This window comes from Salmo salar, chromosome ssa26, assembly GCF_905237065.1.
Source record: "Salmo salar chromosome ssa26, Ssal_v3.1, whole genome shotgun sequence".
Lineage (NCBI taxonomy): Eukaryota > Metazoa > Chordata > Actinopteri > Salmoniformes > Salmonidae > Salmo > Salmo salar.
In genome coordinates, this window is record NC_059467.1 from 2763828 (window position 1) to 2788580 (window position 24753).

The 24753-nt window shown below is 42.3% G+C and overlaps 1 protein-coding gene across 3 annotated transcripts in view; it reads left to right on the forward strand.

Annotated features, from left to right (window-relative positions):
- Positions 1-24753, forward strand: part of LOC106587026 (zinc finger MIZ domain-containing protein 2) — a 92315-nt gene that overhangs the window by 21331 nt on the left and 46231 nt on the right. For 2 of the 3 annotated variants that reach the window (XM_014174873.2, XM_014174871.2), the window contains exon 2: positions 22976-23080. In XM_014174873.2, the coding sequence (XP_014030348.1) occupies positions 23031-23080 (50 nt within the window). In that variant the 5' untranslated portion in view covers positions 22976-23030. Of the gene's footprint in view, positions 1-2217; positions 2365-22975; positions 23081-24753 lie in introns of those variants that run through there. The other variant, XM_014174872.2, reaches the window with a different exon arrangement.

Consider the following 24753-nt stretch of genomic DNA (forward strand, 5'->3'; position numbering starts at 1 on the left):
AAGCTTACGGACAATGTCAAATGTGATATAGCAAAGCACCTGAGTGAGTTGGGTGTGCAAACAACTGAATTCGTTATCCCTTTCATGCCCTGCCTCCAGTCCACTTACCGATATCTGAACAGGAGAGCCTCATGAAATTGCAACAAGCGGTTCTGTGAAAATTGAATTTAATCAGAAGCCACTGCCAGATTTCTTGATTGGGCTGTGCTCAGAGTATCCTGCCTTGGCAAATCACGCTGTTAAGACACTGATGCCCTTTGCATCCACGTACCTATGTGAGAGTGGATTCTCGGCCCTCACTAGCATGAAAACTAAATACAGGCACAGACTGTGTGTGGAAAATGATTTAAGACTGAGTCTCTCCAATAAAATACAACCCAACATTTCAGAGTTATGTGCATCCTTTCAAGCACACCCTTCTCATTAACCTGTGGTGAGTTCACAATTTTCGATGAACAAATAAGGTTTTATATGTAAGATGGTTAAATAAAGAGAGAAATTATTGATTATTATTATTTGCCCCCTGGTCCTATAAGAGCTCTTTGTCACTTCCCACGAGCCGGTTTGTGACAACTCACACTCATTCTTATGTTTAATAAATGTATTGTATAGTTTGTGTGTGTGGCAGGTTTACAATGATGGCAGAAAATAACATTTGAGAGCGCGCTGACCCTGCTGCTAGAGGGGGTGTGCAGCTGGAGGTTGAATGTTTGAAGGGGTACGGGAATATAAAAAGTTTGGGAATCACTGATCTAAAGGATGTTGTTAGCTAGCAGGAGTTAGCTCTGTATTGTCAGCTAATTTAATGTGTACGGACAAGAAAATCAAACCATTTAATCGTATTCGCATACTTGTGAATTGTTGCATTACTCAGGAGTGTAATATGGTTTGGTTGCATTAATCTATACGGTAATATGTTTTAGATGAAAAGTTTCTCAGATTGTTAAATAGTTTGTTCTTAGTGGCTACTGTTAAATTTATGGTCAATTTGAGCTTTGGACCAAGAATGTCACGTTGCCAGTCACAATGAAATGAAAGGTAAGGATGTAATATGAATTGAAATCTCTTTTGCCACTCCGCTCCTCAGACTCCCCTTCATCTCTTGTAGTGGGAATAGGGCCTAAGCAGTATTCGTGTCACCTATGTCTCTAAACAAATAAGGGTGGCATTGAGGTTAACTCGAAAGCCGTTCTTTTGACTGTTGTTGCGTCTTGTTGCCTTGATTTGGTTCAGTGACAAACGGTTTGAGCAATTGTAGAGGAAAAGGGCGGTTAGGCTTATCACATCAAGAGATTCTTTCAGGGTTATTTTAATGCTGCTGCTAAGTTCACCTCAAGTGAATGAATTACCATCCTGAAAAAGGTCACCTTTTATGTAGGCTATGCGTTTTCAAAGTCTCAGACAGTTGGCAACCCTTCAGAGAACATCAAAACATGATTTTGCAATGGAAACCGTTTTGCAACTGAAATGAGCCTTCCTTATTGGACAAGTTCGGGTTTCGTCCCATTTGCTTCTGTCTGTGGTTCCAAATAATTGACTTGACCTTACCTGTTCTTCAGGAGATGGAATACTGTCTGGGGGAGGGGAGCTCAAAATCCTGTTTCTGTGAGGGATCCATTGCTCTTGTCCTCCTGGGGACCTTTCACCCCTGCTATTCAAAGAGGCTGAAACAGTTTTTGGTTTCAGTCCCTTCTCTAGCTTGTTCCAGTAGAGGCTGCTAGAGGTGGTGCATTTTGGAAACCCAGGTGGTTCTGAGACTGCGCTCTGTGTTGCCTCCTAACTGTCATCAGTGTCTGATATTTCTGGGATTTCTTTCTCTAGCTGCACTCTGAGTTTCCCAAATGAGTTGTTGAGACTGGGGAATGCCCAATGAAACTTTATCAGATGCCATCACTATGATGATTCATTACAATTCTATGTGTAAGGCCTATGTCATCAGGGATGCCAAGCAAGTATGTCTGTGTGCGCAACCGGGTCTCCACAAATGAGTGAGCACATCTGCGTTGGATTTTGGGGAGTGTAAAAGTGTGTTGTCTGACACTGTAGTGATGTTCAGGAATGTGTAATCTTGGGCCCCCCCTCTGTCCTCTGTTCACTCAGCTCCCTCCTTCCCAGCACTCTTCTCTTCGCAAACCATTCCTCAAAGGGCCCGTGTTGGGGGAGGGGCCCCACACCGACCAGTTATTTGACTTCAGCCTCTGTCCATTTGGTGTTGGTGAATGGCTTGAGCAGTGGTGGGGATAAGCACTAATGTCCTGTTTTCTGGAGCTCTTGTGCTGGACAGAGGACACAGCTTGATGGGCAAGTGTTGCAACTAGGTGCTTTTGGAAAGGTAGCAACCGTCTCTCAAGCTTGTGTGAAGAGGTAAGCCTTGCTCTCTGTGCTGTTGTCCTTCTAGCTACTCATACTGGAATGGGTCTTCTGATTCCTTTCACTGTAGAGCACATCATGTCGGCGCTAGGCTAAATTAATGGGGCTGCTGCTGGCTGTTCCATCCATGTCTTTGTGTTTCAGGAGTCAGCCACACAGGATGGACTGTCCAAGGTTGGCTGGAATAATAAGGCTGTTGTTGAATATCATTTACATTACATTTACGTCATTTAGCAGACGCTCTTATCCAGAGCGACTTACAAATTGGTGCCTTCACCTTATGTTGCCTTGACTTGAGATTGTGGGTTGAATTGACAGATGTCATCTAGCTAACCAGAAGACCTGGCCTGTATTCATGAAGTGCTGATTTAGGGTCAGTGTCTTTTTAGATTATAATGAATGGATGGGGGACCTGATCCTAGATCAGCATTCCTACTATGAGACGCTTGGTACATACGTGCTCAGAGCAATTCAGAAAGCTTTTCAACAGTTGTGCCTTTGGCTGAAGCTGGAGGTTCAGGTGAACAGGCCATTGAAGTGGTGCTAGAGAGGATGACACCGCAGGGAGGGCACCTTTACAATGGAATGAATGCAGGAGGAAGTGATTGAGTTTGTTTTGGAGGTGCAACCACCAGAATAAAGCTACCTGTCTTTTCCTCATCCCCCCCACCCCAAGAATGTTTATTTGGCAACCAATAGGTCTTTAGTGGCAGGGCCCATAGTCATAAAGCATCTAAGTACGAGTGCTGATCTAGGGAATACTTTGCTGATAAACATGTGAATCCCAGGGTGTTTAATAAGAAGTGGGCCCAAAGGTTTATATGAGTGAGTGAGTGTTTACAGTTCCGTGCCAGTCCCTAACACTGGGGGGGTTGGAGCAGGGCTGTGCGTGACCTGGATCTGTGTGGGGTAGAGCGTCTGAGTTTGTTTCAGGGCAGCTAAGTGGAGAGTGTGTGTGGGGTAGTCAGTCATTCACAGTGTGTGTGTCAGGAATATTGATCTGAGACAGATCACACGGTTAGTATATCTGACACATTTTCCCACGTGGAATCCTCCATCGTTCACTCAGCTACGTGTGTGTAATGCAGCCAGATCCTCCTAGTCATATAACCAGTACCTTCGCTCCATCAGACCAGATGCCATGACGATCAGTTGAGGAGGATGTAATTTGTTTTGATTGGCGTCTACATTAACTTGCCGTCGGTCCTCAGCCATACTCTGAGAGGATTAAAGGACCATGTGTTAATGCTGTGTGAGCAGCGACCCACCGCACTCTGTCTGCCGCGCTACACAATAACAGTTCTCATCTCAGCAGCAATGCTCCCATACAGTCCTTCTCATTAGATCTAACCTCCGCTTTGTCTTGCCTCTGAAAAGGTATGCGTAAACTTCGGCACAGTACATTGGTTAACCTCTATGGGCGACCTACTCAACAGCCAGTGTAATCCCGTGGCGCGATATTCAAATACCTCAAAAATGCAAAAACCCTTCTTTACCATTCGGATAGTGTCTTGAACGCACGAACAAAACAGAGGATATTTGAACATAACTATGGATTATTTTGAACCACCTACTCAACAGCCAGTTGAATCCCGTGGCGTGTTATTCAAATACCTTAGAAATGCTATTACTTCAATTTTTCAAACATATGACTATTTTACACCATTTTAAAGACAAGACTCTCGTTAATCTAACCACACTGTCCGATTTCAAAAAGGCTTTACAACGAAAACAAAACATTAGATTATGTCAGCAGAGTACACAGACAGAAATAATCAGACACCCATTTTTTAAGCTAGCATATAATGTCACATAAACCCAAACCACAGCTAAATGCAGCACTAACCTTTGATCTTCATCAGATGACAACCCTAGGACATTATGTTATACAATACATGCATGTTTTGTTCAATCAAGGTCATATTTATATCAAAAACCAGCTTTTTACATTAGCATGTGACTAGCATGTGACTAGCATTCCCACCGAACACTACCGGTGAATTTACTAAATTACTCACGATAAACGTTCACAAAAAACATAACAATTATTTTAAGAATTATAGATACAGAACTCCTCTATGCACTCGATATGTCCGATTTTAAAATAGCTTTTCGGTGAAAGCACATTTTGCAATATTCTCAGTAGATAGCCCGGCATCACAGGGCTAGCTATTTAGACACCCAGCAAGTTTAGCACTCACCAAAGTCAGATTTACTATAAGAAAAATGTTATTACCTTTGCTGTTCTTCGTCAGAATGCACTCCCAGGACTTCTACTTCAATAACAAATGTTGGTTTGGTCCCAAATAATCCATTGTTATATCCAAATAGCGGCGTTTTGTTTGTGCGTTCAAGACACTATCCGAAAGGGTAAATAAGGGTGACGAGCATGGTGCATTTCGTGACAAAAAAATTCTAAATATTCCATTACCGTACTTCGAAGCATGTCAACCGCTGTTTAAAATCCATTTTTATGCCATTTTTCTCGTAAAAAAGCGATAATATTCCGACCGGGAAATCGTTTTTTATTACAAAGAGAGTGAAAGTAAAAGCATGCTATCCCCTCATGCACGAGCCTCAGTCAGAGCACTTGCCAAACGCGCTAATGTGTTTCAGCCTGGGGATGGAATTACATTGTTCAGCTTTTTCCCGCCTTCTGAGAGCCCATGGGAGCCGTAGGAAGTGTCACGTCATGCCAGAGATCCCCTGTATTTGTTAGAGATGATCAAGGAGGGCAAGAAATTGTCAGACAGGCCACTTCCTGTAAGGAATCTTCTCAGGTTTTGGCCTGCCAAATGAGTTCTGTTATACTCACAGACACCATTCAAACAGTTTTAGAAACTTTTGGGTGTTTTCTATCCAAAGCCAATAATTATATGCATATTCTAGTTACTGGGCAGGAGTAGTAACCAGATTAAATCGGGTACGTTTTTTATCCGGCCGTGCAAATACTGCCCCCTAGCCCCAACAGGTTAAGGGCAATTCCATGGAAACGGAATTACACAGACTTTCACTTTAGAATGTATGCAAACAAAAAACGTTGATTTCAAAGTTTAACAAACCATACAACTCTATGCACAATGACTACTAGAAAAATGTACACAGTAAATAAAATGTAAAACATTTATTGGAATAAAACTGTGCAGATTAAAAATCTAGTAACAGAATTTCGGTAAAATGTCCTTCCGTTTTATTCTGTTACCTAACTTTGTATCTGTACAGTTCTTCCTGTAAATGTGTTTTTGTAAAGTTTTCTGGGGAAATTGTTAAAAGTAGTCCTTGTGCATAGAGTTATATGGTTTATTAAATTTAGAAATCAATGGTTTTTGTTTTGGTATACATTTTAAAGCGAAATATCTGACATGGGCGATATATCAAATGAATGCTCCAACAATCTCTTTCCCTCTTCCGCTCTCCAGTTATTGCTCTCTCCTCCCCTCCCTCTCTACCTTTGCCGGCCCACTCTCCCTGCAATTTTCCCTTATTATCCTGGTAGGCGTCCTCTCTCTCTCATACTCCGCTGCCCCCCCTCCCCTCACCCCCCTCTTCTTTCCACATGTATTTTTCAAGCTGGAGGCTGTCTGACCTAAATCTAGCAAACAGGCAGTGACAGAATTAAGGGTGGTGCAGTGGGGAGGGAGGGACACAGAGGGGTGGAGGGAGGGAGGGACAAAAGGCAATGATTCCAACAAATTAGCATGCCAGTTAATGGTGCTCATCCTGGCTATGTGGTATGGCCCAGTGTGAGGGGATGGGGGATAGTGAGGGGTTGGAGGGGGGATGACAACCCTTTGTACAAAGGCCCCTCAAGGGAAATTAAACTCCTCATTCTGAAACATCTTCACCCGTGCTACTGCTCGGCTCTTCTACTCTGCTGCATGTGTGCCATTTGGCCACGGAGAGCGAGAGACATTCACACTGTTTCCACTCTCAATATCACATTTTCCACCTTTTTCAAATCCTGCTGCTATTTTTAGTCCTAATCTCTTCTCAGTTGTGAGGAATCTGTGGCGTGCAGCAGTAGCCACAGAGGCAGTGATATTGTCCAAAAGCAACAACACAAGCACTGCATGGCATCATGCTGCTGCACAGGACACAGGTGCACAACCTCCTCACGTGTTGCCTCAGCCTAACAATTAGTACTGATGTCTGATGCCTGAGCATACCACTTCACTGCACTCTGAAGCAGGATTAAGGCATCAGCATGCTTTGGTGTGAACTCTGCTGGGCAAAGCGAATGAGTGTGCTCGCATACTCACTTAACTGACTTGCCTAGTTTGCTTAAAAAAGGGGGGAAAGTGGAAATATTACCCCAGGACAGTAGAGGGTGATAAACTGGTAATAAGCCATCTACAGCCAAACAAGGAAGACATGTGCGGGACAATAAAATCAAGGACTGATAAAATTGCATACACAGAGAGTAGAGGTCGACCGATTTATACGTTTTCAACGGCGATACTGATTATTGGAGGACCAAAAAAAGCCGATGCTGTTTAAAAAATTTAAAATAAAAAAAAAACATGTATTTGTAATAATGACAATTACAACAATATGGAATGAACACTTATTTTACTTAATATAATACATCAATAAAATCAATTTGGCTTCAAATAATTAATGAAACATGTTCAATTTGGTTTAAATAATGCAAAAACAAAGTGTTGGAGAAGAAAGTAAAAGTGCAATATGTGCCATGTAAAAAAGCTAACGTTTAAGTTGCTGAGAACATATGAAAGCTGGTGGTTCCTTTTAACATGAGTCTTCAATATTCCCAGGTAAGAAGTTTTAGGTTGTAGTTATTATAGGAATTATAGGACTATTTCTCTCTATACCATTTGTATTTCATATCTTTGACTATTGGATGTTCTTATAGGCACTTTAGTATTGCCAGTGTAACAGTATAGCTTCCGTCCCTCTCCTCGCCCCTACCTGGGCTCGAACCAGGAACACATCGACAACAGCCACCCTCGAAGCATCGTTACCCATCGCTCCACAAAAGCCGCGTCCGTTGCAGAGCAAGGGGAACAACTACTCCAAGTCTCAGAGCGAGTGACATCACCGATTTGAAACGCTATTAGCGTGCACACCGCTAACTAGCTAGCCATTTCACGTCAGTTACACCAGCCTAATCTCGGGAGTTGATAGGCTTGAAGTCATAAACAGCTCAATGCTTGAAGCACAGCGAAAAGAGCTGCTGGCAAACGCACTAAAGTGCTGTTTGAACGAATGCTTACGAGCCTGCTGCTGCCTACCATCGCTCAGTCAGACTGCTCTACCAAATATCAAATCATAGACTTAATTATAACATAATAACACACAGAAATACGAGCCTTTGGTCATTAATATGGTCGAATCCGGAAACTATCATTTTGAAAACAAAACGTTTTATTCTTTCAGTGAAATACGGTACTGTTCCCTATTTTATCTAATGGGTGGCATCCCTAAGTCTAAATACTGCTGTTACATTGTACATCCTTCAATGTTATGTCATAATTATGTACAATTATGGGAAATTCATTACAGTCTTTGTTAGGACTTCACACAGTTCGCAACGAGCCAAGCGGCCCAAACTGCTGCATATACCCTGACTGCTTGCACGGAACGCAAGAGAAGTGACACAATTTCCCTAATTATAAGAAATTCATGTTAGCAGGCAATATTAACTAAATATGCAGGTTTAAAAATATATACTTGTGTATTGATTTTAAAGAAAGGCATTGATGTTTATGGTTAGGTTTGGTGCAACGATAGTGCTAAATCATCACCCGTTTGGAGAAGTAGGGTGTGATTCGATGAGAAATTAACAGGCACCACATCGATTATATGCAACGCAGGACATGCTAGATAAACTAGTAATATCATCAACCATGTGTAGTTAACTAGTGATTATGTTAAGATTGATTGTTTTTAATAAGATAACTTTAATGCTAGCTAGCAACTTACCTTGGCTTCTTGCTGCCCTCGCGTAACAGGTAGTCAGCCTGCCATGCAGGCTCCTCGCGGAGTGCAATGTAAGGCAGGTGGTTAGAGCGTTGGACTAATAACCGGAAGGTTGCAAAAACGAATCCCCGAGCTGACAAGGTAAAAATCTGTCGTTCTGTCCCTGAACAAGGCAGTTAACCCACCATTCCTAGGCCGTCATTGAAAATAAGAATGTGTTCTTAACTGACTTGCCTAGTTAAATAAAGGTAAAAAAAAAAATTGGTCCAAATCGGTGTCCAAAAATACCGATTTCCGATTGTTAGGAAAACTTGAAATCGGCCCTAATTAATCGGCCATTCCGATTAATCGGTCGACCTCTAACAGAGAGACCCGGGAATTGCCCGGAATCTACTAGATTTGCAAGACATATAATATGAGAGAGACGGATGTAGGGGCATACGGCCGAGAGAGTGATGGTGGAGGGTTTCAAGAGTTCTTTTGGGTAAAACTGCAGCAGGAGACCCTCGACTGGGTGATTTTTACACCTAATTAATGCTCCAACTCTCTCTCCTGCTCTCCAATTATTGCTCTCTCCTCCCATACATCTCTACTTTTGCCAGCCCACTCTCCCTGCAATTTTCCTTGTAGGTGTCCTTAACTCTCTCATACTCTGCTGCCTCCTCCTCCCTCCTCCTTTGATTTTATGTCAGCTAGCGCTAGCTGGCTAGCTGTTGTTAGCAAACATGGCTACTCGTTTCCTTGACTACAATAGAAAATACAAAAACATAGCTCATCCTCTGTTGAAGACTGCATGTTGCTTTCCGTCTTATTTACTTCTGTACCTCCGGCCAAGCAATGCTCTAAGTTGTAATTTGCCATGTTGAATCCACACTGAGTTACAGGGCTGAATCGAGAAGAAGAATAAACTTGCGTCACCCCTACAGTTGACCAGTCACCGATGAAGGGGCGTAGACTTTGGCTCCCGAACTTAGGTTTTCCTACCAAAAGTGCACACGAACAGCCGGAAAAAAACTCCAGCCAAAGACAAAACTGTCACGAAATGTAGTCATAATATATGTACCAACTGTTTCAGTTGGGAACCATGCCGAGGCCTTTAGACCATACTTCTTTGATACTTACGTTTGGCCTGCATGGGGAAAATGTACGTTTGCTTGAATTGGGATTTGGTTAAGATTTTAAAATCATTTTGTGTCAGGCTACACACACAGTGCAGCCTGTACAGTTGACACCAGGCAGGATGGGGCCATGGACTCATGCTGCTTACGCCAAATCCTGAGTCAGCCATCGGCATGATGCAACAGGAACCACTCCTCAATTGTCCAGTGTTGGTGATTACGTGCCCACTGGAGCTGCTGCTTCTTGTTTTTAGCTGATAGGAGTGGAACCAGGTTTGGTCGTCTGCTGCAATAGCCCATCCATGACAAGGACCGACAAGTTGTGCGTTTCGAGATGACATTCTGAACACCACTGTTGTACTGCGCCGTTATTTACCTATTTCTGGCCCGCCTGTTAGCTTGTATGATTTTTGCCATTCTCCTTCGACCTCTCTCATTAACGAGCTGTTTTCGCCCACAGTATTGCCGCTGACTGGATGTTTTTGTTTGTCGGACAATTCTCTGTAAACCCTAGACACTGCGGTGCATTAAAAGCCCAGGAAGACATTTCTGAGATACTGGAACCGGCTTGCCTGGCACCGACGATCATACCACGCTCAAAGTCGCTTAGGTCACTCGTTTTGTCAATTGAATGTTCAATTGAACAGTAACTGACTGCCTCGATGCCTGTCTTCCTGCTTGATATAGCAAGCTACGGCCACATGCCTCACTGTCTGTAGGAACAAACCATTTTCGTGAACCTAATAAACTGTCCGTGAGTGTGTGTACAGTGGGGGAAAAAAGTATTTGATCCCCTGCTGATTTTGTACGTTTGCCCATTGACAAAGAAAGGATCAGTCTATAATTTTAATGGTAGGTTTATTTCAACAGTGAGAGACAGAAGAACAACAAAAATATCCAGAAAAACGCATGTCAGAAATGTTATAAATTGATTTGCATTTTAATGAGGGAAATAAGTATTTGACCCCCTCTCAATCAGAACGATTTCTGGTTCCCAGGTGTCTTTTATACAGGTAATGAGCTGAGATTAGGAGCACACTCTTAAAGGGAGTGCTCCTAACTGTAGCTTGTTACCTGTAAAAAAGACACCTGTCCACAGAAGGAAGCAATCAATCAGATTCCAAACTCTCCACCATGGCCAAGACCAAAGAGCTCTCCAAGGATGTCAGGGACAAGATTGTAGACCTACACAAGGCTGGAATGTGCTACAATCGCCAAGCAGCTTGGTGAGAAGGTGACAACATTTGGTGCGATTATTTGCAAATGGAAGAAACACAAAAGAACTGTCAATATCCCTCGGCCTGGGGCTCCATGCAAGATCTCACCTCGTGGAGTTGCAATGATCAGTCAAATGTTTGGACATCTACTCATTCAAGGGTTTTTCTTAATTTTTACTATTTTCTACATTGTAGAATAATTGTGTAGACACAAACTATGAAAAAACAAATGGAATCATGTAGTTACCCAAAAAGTGTTAAACAAATCATATATTTTAGATTCTTCAAAGTAGCCACTCTTTGCCTTGATGACAGCTTTCAAATTCTTGGCATTCTCTCAACCAACTTCATGAGGAATGCTTTTCCAACATTCTTGAAGGAGTTCCCACATATGCTGAGCACTTGTTCGCTGCTTTTCCTTCACTCTGCGGTCCAACTCATCCCAAACCATCTCAATTGGTTTGAGGTCGGGTGATTGGAGTCCAGGTCATCTGATGCAGCACTCCGTCACTCTCCTTCTTGGTTAAATAGCCTTTATACAGCGTGGAGGTGTGTTGGGTCATTGTCCTGTTGAAAAACAAATTATAGTCCCACTATAAGCGTAAACTAGATGGGATGGCGTATCGCTTCAGAATGCTGTGGTAGCCATGCTGGTTAAGTGTGCCTTGAAATCAAAATAAGTCACTGACAGTGTCAACAGCAAAGCACCATCACAACTTCTCATCCATGCTTCACGGTGGGAACCACACATGTGGAGATCATCAGTTCACCTACTCTACATCTCACAAAGACACGACTGTTGGAACCAAAAATCTCAAATTTGGACTCATTAGACCAAAGGACAGATTTCCACCGCTCTAATGTCCAATTCTTCTCTGCAAATCTTCTAAAGCTCTGTCAGGTTGGATGGGGAGCGTCACTGCACAGCTTTTTTCTTGTCTCTCCAGAGATGTTTTATCAGGTTCAAGTCCGGGTTCTGGCTGGGCCACTCAAGGACATTCAGAGACTTGTTCCGAAGCCACTCCTGCGTAGTCTTGGCTGTGTGTTTAGGGTTGTTGTCCTGTTGGAAGGTGAACCTTTGACCACAGATGGAGGTCCTGAGCTCTCTGGGAGCAGGTTTTCGTCAAGGATCTCTCTGTACTTCGCTCCGTTCATCTTTGTCTCCCCTGACTAGTCTCCCAGTCCCTGCCGCTGAAAAACATCCTCACAGCATGATGCTGCCACCACCATGCTTCACCGTAGAGATGGTGCCAGGTTTCCTCCAGACATGACGCTTGGCATTCAGGTTCATTTGTGGTTTCATCAGACCAGAGGTCTGTCATGTGCATTTTACTAGGGAGAGGCTTCCGTCTGCCTACTCTACCATAAAAGGCCTGATTGGTGGAGTGCTGCAGAGATGGTTGTCCTTTTGGAAGGTTTTCCCATCTCCACAGAGAAACTCTGGAGCTCTGTCAGTGACAATCGGGTTCTTGGTCATCTCCCTGACCAAGGGCTTCTCTCCCGATTGCTCAGTTTGGCCAGGCGGCCAGCTCTAGGAAGAGTCTTGTTGGTTCCAAACTTCTTCCATTTAAGAATGATGGAGGCCACTGTGTTCTTGGGGACCTTCAATACTGCAGAAATGTTTTGGTACCCTTCCCCAGATCTGTGGACAATTGTGTGATCATGCTCTCCTTAGCCGATGTGTGCAAGACCTTTAAACAGGTCAACATTCACAAAGCCACGGGGCCAGACGGATTACCAGGACGTGTACTCAAAGCATGCGCGGACCACCTGGCAAGTGTCTTCACAGACATTTTCAACCTCTCCCTGGCCGAATCTGAAATACTTACATGTTTCAAATAGACCACCATAGTCCCTGTGCCCAAGATAGCGAAGGTAACCTGCCTAAATGATTACCGTAGCACTCACGTCGGTAGCCATGAAGTGCTTTGAAAGGCTGATCATGGCTCACATCAACACCATCGTGCCAGAAACCCTAGACCCACTCAAATTCACATACCGCCCCAACTGATCCAAAGATCTCAATCGCACTCCACCCTTTCCCACCTGGACAAAAGGATCACCTATGTGAGAATGCTGTTAATTGACTACAGCTCGGCGTTCAACACCATAGTGCACACACAGCTCATCACTAAGCTAAGGACCCTGGGACTAAACACCTCCCTCTACAACTGGATCCTGAACTTCCTGACGGAGCACCAAGTCTAGGACCAAAAGGCTCCTTAACAGCTTCTACCCCCAAGCCATAATACTGCTTAACTAAACTAATCAAATGGTCTCCCGGAATATTTACATTGACCCCCCCCCCCCCCCTTTGTTTTTACACTGCTGCTACTTGCTGTTTATTATCTATGCATAGTCACTTTACAAATGACCTCAATTAACCTGTACCCCCGCACATTGACTCTGTACTGGTACCCCCTGTATATAGCCTAGTTATTATGTACATTTCTTGTTACTTTTTGATTTATTTTTTTACTTTGGTTTATTTAGTAAATATTTGATTAACTCTAGTTCTTGAACTGCATTGTTGGTTTAAGGACTTGTAAGTAAGCATTTCACAGTAAGGTCTACACCTGTTGTATTCGGCGCATGTGACGAATAAAATGTTATTTGATTTGAATTCCTTCAACTTCATGGCTTGGTTTTTGTTCTGACATGCACTGTCTACTGTGGGACCTTATATAGACAGGTGTGCTTTTCATGTCCAATCAATTGAATTTACCACAGGTGGACTCCAAGTTGTAGAAACATCTCAAGGATGATCAATGGAAACAGGATGCACCGGAGCTCAATTTCGATTCTCATAGCAAAGGGTCTGAATACATATGTAAATCAGGTATTTTTTATTTTTAATACATTTGGAAAAATAAAAAATAAGCTGTTTTCGCTTTGTCATTGTGGGATATTGTGTGTAGATTGAGGAAATGTTTTATTTAATCCATTTCAGAATAAGGCTATAACCTAACAATGTGGGAAAAGGGAAGGGGTCTGAATACTTTCCGACTGCACTGTATATGGCATCTTTGGGCCATTTTATTGTGTTTTCCATAACCCCTCAAACATTTTAAGTTGTCCACCGGGCTCTTTTACTCAGGGCCCCCCCTTCCAGCATTGGGGAACATCCCGCACCCCACCTATTTCTATGGGCACAAGCACTGTTCATGACACAAACTGTTCACACCCCTCTTGTTGGTGAAGTTAATTTTTCAGGGTTAATTAAAACTTATTTCCTGCAATTCTACACATTTTGTCAAGGGGTACAAACAAAGTTTTGCAGTTTTAAAGATACTTTTCTTGCAATTCTATAAATTTTGCCATGTCTAATATGTATTCATGGGATATTTGAGTAACAAAAAAATTACAACAATATCTCTGGGCTAAAAAAACAAAATGACAAAAGGTTAGCTGACATGGGCTAGTTGATCTGGACATTTCTGACAAGTTATAAATAGCTCTCTAAGGTATGCAATGTCAAACATAACAAGAGGAACTGATGATGCACTACCCAATTCTCGAAATTGCAACTTGTGCATACTACTATTAGAACTTTCAAGAGTAAGTTTAACGTCTGACTTAGTTCCTTAAGTTATTTTTATTTTTGGCGGGGACCTCCCGCAGTTTGGTAACCACTGTAATAGAGACCCACAGTGGAGGTGAATATATTGATAAAAGTATATTCACCTCCACTGCGGTACTCTGTACGGCCCCATGCAGCTGGTTGGTGACTGTACAAAATACCTCAGAGTGGAGCATCATACTACTGAGATGAACTTGATTAACCAAGTTGATTTCACCTGTTGAGTCTCTTCTCAATGCCACACTCTTGCCACTAATTATCAGGACTGCCCTGGCTTATTCACACCTTTTAGTTTGTATTTAAATTCTGTCAAGCCATTGCTCAGTTTCTTTCCAGTTGTGTTAAGAGTAAGTTTGTTTCCTATTTTCCATTTATATTTTAGTCAAGTCATGACATTAAGATGTCTTCTAATTTCCTTATTTGAAATATATTGGTTGAATAGATTCATACTTATCACCTGCTTATGGCTCTCCTTTGTTGCAGAACCACACACAAATTCACCTTTACCATGTCCAACCACAAGTCCTGAATAAATATGTGAACTTTGTCATCTGCTTGCTCTGAAGGAGCAGAGTACCCCTGGTGAAATCTATCCAACCATTTACCTATCTTGGGTTTCTTAGCCTATTTTTCAGCGGCAATTATTGGAAATTACCGCAGGGGGGATAAATGGACCAAATCTGCGATGGCGCTATAGCCAAAAATATCTATTTAGACATGCCCTTATTTAGTCGGTAGATGTAATTTTTATATTGTTTGGAATGATTTTACCCTATTTTCTAACAGGAAATCCTGGTTGACTGACAGGCTTCCCAGAATGCCCCCAATCTTAACAATGTTCTTCAAGGTATCTAGTCTTAGTCAACAAAGTTTGATATATTGAATAATTAATTCACCTATCCTCTCGGCTAAACGTATACACTGAGTGTACAAAACATTAGGAACACCTTCCTAATATTGCGTTGCACCCCCTTTTGCCCTCAGATCAGCCTCAATTCGTCGGGGCATGGACTACAAGGTGTCAAGTGTTCCACAGGGATGCTGGCCCATGTCGACTCCAAGCTTGCCACAGTTGTGTCAAGTAGGCTGGAGGTCCTTTGGGTGGTTGACCATTCTTGATCCACACAGGAAAATGTTTGAGTGTGAAAAGCCCAGTAGAGTTGCATTGTTGACACACTCAAACCGGTGCGCCAGGCACCTACTACCATACCCCTGGCAAAGCACTTAAATCTTTTGTCTTGCCCATTCACCCTCTGAATGGCACACATACACAATCCACGTCTCAAGGCTTAGAAATCCTTTAACCGGTCTCCTCCCCTTCATTGACACTGATTTTGAAGTGGATTTAACAAGTGACATCAATAAGGGATCATAGTGTTCACCTGGTCAGTCTTGACTTTTTCCATATTTTGTTGTTACAACATGAATTTAAAATGGATTAAATTGAGATTTTGTGTCACTGGCCTACACACAATGCCTCATAATGTCAAAGTGGAATTATGTTATTTAAATGTTTACAAATGATTTACACATGAAAAGCTGAAATGTCAATAAGTATTCAACCCCTTTGTTATGGCCAACTTAAATAAGTTAAGGAGTAAAAATCTGGTTATCAAGTCACATAATAAGCTGCATGGACTCACTTTGTGTGCAATAATAGGGTTTAACATGATTTTTGAATGACTACTGTTGTGACTACTGTATTGGTTAATGTGGTGACTGCTGCTCATCGAATTGATTAACGGTTTATAATTACGTGATAAAATGAATCAGGCAATTATTAAGTCATTAACCTGGGGTACAATGGGAAAGTTTGGTTTTATTGAGTTTCTATTTCCCAAATTAATTCAAAGAACATCAGAATATTGATTTTACAACAGTCGCTAATTAATCAATTTCCTCTACAGTCTCATTCTGAACGTCGCATAATCCGTGAATCTGCACAAACCTGAGTCCCACCAATGAGTCCGTACCACACCAATTTAGTTGATTATTTATTTACTAGCAAGCTAAAATGATAATATAAGATACACAGTCTAGGCTATTGATTAGAACATAATACAAACGGGCCAACACACTATGACACGTGTTACCCAAAATGGGGATTCAAAAGAGAGAAAGTACATGAGAGAAATATACATTTGGGTGCATTTGTAAGCTATGCTTATTTTAACCCTAACCTTGCCCGAACTGCGCTCTTATGGGTCAGAATATGATGTAATTATGTGTTGAAGGTCTCTGATGGGGGTCTCTGCGTGGACCGTTTCGGCTTCTCTGGTGTAACTCTCTGGTTGTCCTCACGATGTCAGTATCCTTTGTCTTAATGGTCTGTTTCCTCACCCTTGTTCTGAAAGGGGTCTTCTGAGCACAGCCAGCCCTGTACCCCAAGGCTCACAGCGTAGGAACGAAAGCAGTGTAGATACACAATTCGATGGAGAGTGGTGACCGGGTGGTCCTGCTTGAATATTCACCCTCTTAGACGCAAGTACTCATCCGTAGCATGGATAGAAGAAGGTTCCTTTGTCTTCAACCTCGTGTTGCGTTTTGGGTTTGTTGACTACTCAGACCTTGGCTGCAGCTCGGGTCACTTAGTCTGATATGTTATTTCTTAACTCACATGTCTTATACCCTCGGCTCGGAAGTGGGCGTTTCCGCCTTTACGGCAATTCTCTGGGCGTACCAAGTTACGCGGCAAGGTCTGGATTTTACTCAGATCCAGACAACTTCACATTTCATCTTTACCAAAACATTCTCTTTGATTTGGACATTTTCCACCCAACAAACAATGTATAAACATCAAGCATATATTAGGAAAACTCTTAAAGTTAATGTTTTCGTTATAACGTTGTCCTCTAACTTTTAATAACAAAAATGACATTCATTTTCATATTCCATCTATCGTCATTACCACCCTTGTGGCTGACGAAACCCATTGTCCCAAAGTCCATTTATTGCATGTTAATGTTCTGAGGCCGGTTCTCCATAGTGAGGGGACAAAGGAATTTTGTCTGCTGCCTTAGATTTACAATGGGTGTGAGGTGTCAAACTCCCCCCCCCCTCCCCCCTTTATACCCCTCGATCTCTTCCACTCTGGTGGGTGTGAGAGATCTCTCTGTTGGATTGTGGTCCCCAGTAACCTGACCCGAGCAGGCCGGTCATGACACTACCTCATCTTTATACCCCACACATTTTCAATAAGGTCCCTCAGTCGAGCAGTGAATTTCAAGCACAGATTCAGCTACAAAGGCACGGTATACGTAACAGCAACATTACATTCAATACCACTCAGTCTCACTTCCTGGCTGCTCATAAATTCAGTGGAGGACCCGGTTCTCCAACAACTCTCCCCCGTTTCCCTAAGGAAGTTTTGGTTTGGCCTGATGTTATTATGATGTACATCATGACAATGGACATCACGACTTTGATCATGTAACAACTTTTCTCTCCATCTGACCTGCCCGAGGCTGAAATGGTGACCATCTGTCCTGCTACAGTGCCTTCAGATTTTCAAGCAGATTTAAGTCAAAACGGTAACTAGGCCACTCAGGAGTATTCACTGTCTTGGTAAGCAACTCCAGTGTAGATTTAGCCTTGGGTTTTAGGTTATTGTTGTAACGGCTGTCTTTGGAAGAAGAGGACCAAGGTGCAGCGTGGAATTTGTTCATCTTTTATTTTGGATGAAAAAGGCACTTCACAAAGAAACCACAAACGACAGCCAAACAGTCCTGTCAGGTATCCTAACACACTAAACAGAAATTAACTACCCACAAACCCCAAAGGAAAACAGGCTGCCTAAGTATGATTCCCAATCAGTGACAACGATGTACAGCTGTCCCTGATTGAGAGCCATACCAGGCCAAAACACACCCTGACCAACCTAAATAGAGACATAGAAAAGGCTCTCTCAGGTCAGGGCGTGACAATTGTCCTGTTGAAAGGTGAATTGATCTTCACATTTCTGGTGGAAAGCAGACTGAACTAGGTTTTCTTCTATGATTTTGCCTAATAATATTACTGAGTACCACTCGCCATATTTCAAGCATAGGGATGGCTGCATCATGTTATGGGTATGCTTGTAATCATTATGGACTGGGGAGTTTTTCCAGCATGAAAGATAGATTTGAGCCGGTCGTTCACTAATGTTGTATTGGATTTGCCCCAAACATAACACTTTTGTATTCAGGACAAAAAAAGTATTGCTTTGCCACATTTTTTGCAGTATTACTTTCGTGACTTGTTGCAAACAAGCTGCATGTTTTGGAATATTTGTATTCTGTACAGGCTTCCTTCTTTTCACTCTGTCAATTTAGGTTAGTATTGTGGAGTAACTACAATGTTGTTGATCCATCCTCAGTTTTCTCCTATCACAACTCTGTAACTGTTTTTAAGTCACCATTGGCCTCATGGTGAAATCCCTGAGCAGTTTCCTTCCTCTCCGGCAGCTGAGTTAGGAAGGACGCCTGTATCTTTGTGGTGACTGGATGTGTTGATACACCATCCAAAGTGTAATTAATAACTTCACCATGCTCAAAAGGATATTCAATGTCTGCTTTTTATTTTTTTTTATCTACAAATACAGTGGCAAGAAAACGTATGTGAACCCTTTGGAATTACCTGGATTTCTGCATAAATTGTCAAAATGTTATCTGATCTTCATCTAAGTCACAACAATAGACAAACACAGTCTGCTTAAACTAATAACAAACAATTACACGTTTTCATGTCTTTATTGAACACACTGTGTAAACATTCACAGTGTAGGGTGGGAAAAGTATGTGAACCCTTGGCAGCAATAAAATCAACCAAACGTTTTCTGTAGTTTCAGATCAGACCTGCACAATGGTCAGGAGGAATTTTGGACCATTCATCTTTACACAACTGTTTGTTCAGCAATATTCTTAGCATGTCTGGTGTGAACAGCTCTTGAGGTCATGCCACATTTTAAATCAGGTTGAGGTCAGCACTCTGACTGGGCCACTCCAGAAGGCGTATTTTCTTCTGTTGACGCTATTCTATTGTTGATTTTACTTCTGTGTTTTGGGTCGTTGTCATGTTGCATCACCCAACTTCTGTTGAGCTTCAATTGGCGGACAGATAGCCTTACATTCTCCTGCAAAATGTCTTGATAAACTTGGGAATTCGTTTTTCTGTCAATGATAGCAAGCTGTCCAGGCCCTGAGGCAGCAAAGCAGCCCCAAACCATGATGCTCCCTCCACCATACTTTACAGTTGGGATGAGGTTTTGATGTTGGTATGCTGTGCTTTTTTCCTCCACACATAGTGTTGTGTGTTCCTTCCAAACAACTCAACTGTTTCATCTGTCCACAGAATATTTTGCCAGAAGCGCTGTGGAACATCCAGGTGCTCTTTTGCGAATTTCACATGTGCAGCAATGTTTTTTTTGGACAGCAGTGGCTTCTTCTGTGTTGTCCTCCCATGCACACCATTCTTGTTTAGTGTTTTACGTATCGTAGACTCGTCAACATATGTTAACATGTTCCAGAGAGTTCTGTAAGTCTTTAGCTGACACTCTAGGATTCTTCTTAACCTCAATGAGCATTCTGCACTGTGCTCTTGCAGTCATCTTTGCAGGACGGCCACTCCTAGGGAGAGTAGCGACAGGGCTGAACTTTCTCCATTTATAGACAATTTGTCTTACCATAGACTGATGAACATCAAGGCTTTTAGATATACTTTTGTAACCCTTTCTAGGTTTATGCAAGTCAACAATTCTTAAACAAATTGTATTAGTTGCATGTGCCGAATACAACAACCTTGCAGTGAAATGCTTACTTACGAGTCCTTAACCAACAATGCAGTTTCAAAAAAATACGGATAAGAATAAGAGTGAAAAGTAACAAGTAATTAAAGAGCAGCAGTAAAATAACAATAGTGAGACTATATACAGGGGGGTACCAATACAGAGTCAATGTGTGGGGGCACCGGTTAGTTGAGGTAGCATGTACATGTAGGTAGATTTATTAAAGTGACTATGCATAGATGACAACTGAAAGTAGCAGTGGTGTAAAGAGAGAGGGGGGGGGGGCAATGCAAATAGTCTGGGTAGCCATTTGGCTAGATGTTCAGGAGTCTTATGGCTTCAGGGTAGAAGCTGTTTAGAAGCCTCTTGGACTTAGCCTTGGTGCTCCGGTACCACTTGCCGTGCGGTAGCAGAGAGAACAGTCTATGACTAGGTTGGCTGGAGTCTTTGACAGGAAGCTTGGCCCCAGTGATGTACTGGGCCGTTCGTGCTACCCTCTGTGGTGCCTTGCGGTCGGAGGCCAGGCAGTGATGCAACCAGTCAGGATGCTCTCTGGTGCAGCTGTAGAACCTTTTGAGCATCTGAGGACCCATGCCCATAATCTTAGGTCTTCTGAGATCTCTTTTGTTTGTGGCATGGTTCACATCAGGCAATGCTTCATGTGAATAGCAAACTCCACATTTTGTGAGTGTTTTTTATAGGGCAGGGCAGATCTAACCAAAAAATCTCAAATTTCGTTTCATTGATTGGACTCCAGGTTAGCTGACTCCAATTAGCTTTTGGAAAACTCATTTAGTTTTGACTAATTTATGCAGAAATCCATGTAATTCCAAAGGGTTCACATACTTTTTCTTGCCACTGTAGGTTGCCCTTTTTGCAAGGCATTCTAAAACATCCCTGGTCTTTGTGGTTAAATCTGTGTTTGATAGTCACTGCTCAACTGAGTGATCTTACAGATAGTTGTATGTGTGGGGTACAGAGATGAGGAAGTCTTTCAAAAATCATGTTAACCTCTCTAGGGTATGTGGGACGAAATCGTCCCACCTAGTCAACAGCCAGTGGAATAGAGTGGCGCGATATTCAAATACCTTAAAAATGCTATTACTTCAATTTCTCAAACATATGACTATTTTACACCATTTTAAAGACGCTCCTTTATCTAACCACATTGTCCGATTTCAAAAAGGCTTTACAACAAAAGCAAAACATTAGATTGTGAGGAGAGTACCCAGCCAGAAATAATCACACACCCATTTTTCAAGCTAGCATATAATGTCACAAAAACCAAAACCACAGCTAAATGCAGCACTAACCTTTGATCTTCATCAGATAACACTCCTAGGACATTATGTTATACAATACATGCATGTTTTGTTCAATCAAGTTCATATTTATATCAAAAAACAGCTTTTTACATTAGCATGTGACGTTCAGAACTAGCAAACATACCGAAAACTTCCGGTGAATTTACTAAATTACTCACGATAAACATTCACAAAAAACATTAAATTATTTAAAGAATTATAGATACAGAACTCCTTTATGCAATCGCGGTGTCAGATTTTAAAATAGCTTTTCGGCAAAAGCACATTTTGCAATATTCTGAGTAGATAGCTCGCCATCACGGGCTAGCTAATTTGACACCCACCAAGTTTGGCGTTCACTAAACTCAGAATTACTATAAGAAAAATTGGATTACCTTTGCTGTTCTTCGTCAGAAGGCACTCCCAGGACTTCTACTTCATCCACAAATGTTGTTTTGGTTCAAAATAATCCATAGTTATGTTCAAATATCCTCTGTTTTGTTCTTGCATTCAAGACACTATCCGAACGGTGACGCGCGGACGCATGTCGTGACAAAAAATGTCAAAATATCCCATTACCATACTTCGAAGCATATCAAACGCTGTTTAAAATCAATTTTTATGCGATTTTTCTCGTAAAATAGCGATAATATTCCGACCAGGAGACGTCTTTTTCGTTCAAAGACTGAAAATGTAAAATGGACTCTTCACGTGCACGCGCGACCCCCGTCTCATTGTTCTCAGATCGACCACTATCCAAATGCGCTACTGTTTTTCAGCCAGGGGCTGCAAAGTCATCATTCAACGTTCTGGCGCCTTCTGAGAGCCTATGGGAGCCTTAGAAAGTGTCACGTTACAGCAGAGATCCTCTGTTTTCGATAAAGAGGGTATAGAAGGCCAAGAAATGGTCAGAGAGGGCACTTCCTGTACAGAATCTTCTCAGGTTTTGGCCTGCCATATGAGTTCTGTTATACTCACAGACACCATTCAAACAGTTTTAGAAACTTTAGGGTGTTTTCTATCCAAATCAAACAATTATATGCATATTCTAGTTTCTGGGCAGTAGTAATAACCAGATTAAATCGGGTACGTTTTTTATCCGGATGTGAAAATACTGCTCCCTACCCTAGAGAGGTTAAACACTGTTATTGCACACAGAGTGAGTCCATGCAAATTATTATGCGTCATGTTAAGCACATTTTTACTCCTGAACTTATTTAGTCTTGCCATAACAAAGGGGTTGAATACTTATTGACTCAAGACATTAGAGCTTGTTATTTTTTATTAATTTGGAAACATTTCGAAAAACTGAAGTCCACTTTGACATTATGGGGTATTGTGTGTAGGCCAGTGATAAATATAAATGTAAACCATTTTAAATTCAGGCTGTAACACAACAAAATGTGGAAAAAGTCCAGGGGTGTGAATACTTGCTGAAGGTACTGTATACGTAACAACAACATTGGGCGGTAGGCCTATGTTAATTTTTCTCAGTAGTGCCCCTCTGGTAGCTCTGGTAGGATGCTCTGCCGATCATTGTTTTGGTAGTTTCTCCTCTTATAATTAAAGACTTTCTGAATATGCAAATGAAATGACAAATGTTCCTGTCTATTCTCCAACGGTACAGTAGACTGCTATCTTAATAGTTGGCCTCATGTCTAAACCACGTGTTCTTTTGTTTTCAGGCTGTCTGCTGGTTGAGGAGTTGTGGGGCTCTCTGCTGATCCCAACGTCCTTCCAATGAACCCCATGAACTCAATGAAACCTGGCCTACCTCCTAATCCACACAGGTGTGTAACAACTACCCACCCAGCCAGATAGCCAGCCCATCTCTCCTCCCTCTCCATTCGATAAGGATGATTAAGCTTTGATGTGGTTTTGTAGTTTAGAAGAATGGCTGTGACTTTCAGGGTCTGTATTCACATGTCTCAGAGTAGGAGTGCTGATCTAGGATCAGGTCCCCCCCTCTTATTCATTATGATTTAAAACACAAAACTGATCCTTGGTCATACTCTGAGATGCTTTGTGAATACGGGCCCAGAAATACATCCATTCTGTGAATTTCTGTCAAGGAGGCAAGGGAGAGTCGAGATGAACTGACCGATAAAGTGATCTTCTTTTGAGGATGGCTGGCTAAACGTGGGAGTTGAGAAAAGAGTGTGACAGTAAAGTTTTTATTTGAATGACAAAGTACACCCACACAAGGCAAAAATGTCACCACCTCTCACTCCAACGTAGCTTACTCAACACAGTTTTGTGCTGATATAACCCTCACTTCAGTCTGGTTTGTTTGGACAGAGGCCAGGGTCTATCCTACCAACATTACCTACTACGACCCCAACAAAGAGCTCAGACTCCAAGTGGACGCGTTGAAGTATGGACTAGGTGCAGTGCTACTGCAAGAAGGAAAGCCCATCGGCTACGCTTTCAAATCACTGACTGTGAAATGAACTACGCTCAAATCGAAAAGGGGCTGTACACCATTCTGTTCGGATGTAAGCGTTTCCATCAGTACGTATATGGACGACAAGTCATTGTGAAATCTGACCACAAGCCCCTCGAGTCAATCATGAGGAAACCACTAGCCGCAGCACGGCCAAGGCTACAGAGAATGATCCTTCAACTACAAAAATACGACTTCACAATCACTCACCGTCCAGGCAAAGACATCCCTGTCGCAGACACACTCTCCAGGAAGTTTCTTACCTACAAGGACCGCAGCCTCAGTGAAGGCATGGACATGCAAGTGCACACTGTGTACAACAACTTACCAGTTAGTGACACAAAACTGAAGGAGAGCTGAGCAGAAACAGAAAAGGACTCACAACTCACACAGCTGAGGAAAGTCATACAGGATGGATGGCCTGAGGAGAGGAGAAAATCCCCTCTGAGTGTCTCAGAGTTCTGGAACCATCGTGATGATAGTTCATCACGATGGTTCTCTCAAAGGAGAGAAAATCATCATTCCTACCATTCTCAGAGAAGAGATTTTGACCAAAAAATCCATGCTGGACACATGGGCATGGAAAAGTGCAAACAGAGAGCACGCGGGACATTTTGTTTTGGCACGGAATGTGCAAACAGAGGACATTGTTAGTAAATGCCCCACATGTCTTCAACGATGCTCCTCAATCACCAGAGCCAATGTTACCTCACTGTATCCCAGACCAACCCTGGCAGGTCGTGGCAACCGATCTGTTCACCTGGAACAACGAGGACTACATCGTAACAGTGGACTACTACAGCAGATACTTCGAACTCGACAAGCTTCACAGCACCACATCTGCAGCTGTGATACACAAGCTGAAAGCAATCCTTGCCAGGCATGGCATTTTTAGAGACTTTTATATCTGACAATGGCCCCTGTTACAAATCAAATGAGTTTGAATCCTTCACAAAAGCATGGGAGTTCACACATGTCACCACAAGCCCGCATTACCCTCAAATGAATGGCCTTGCTGAA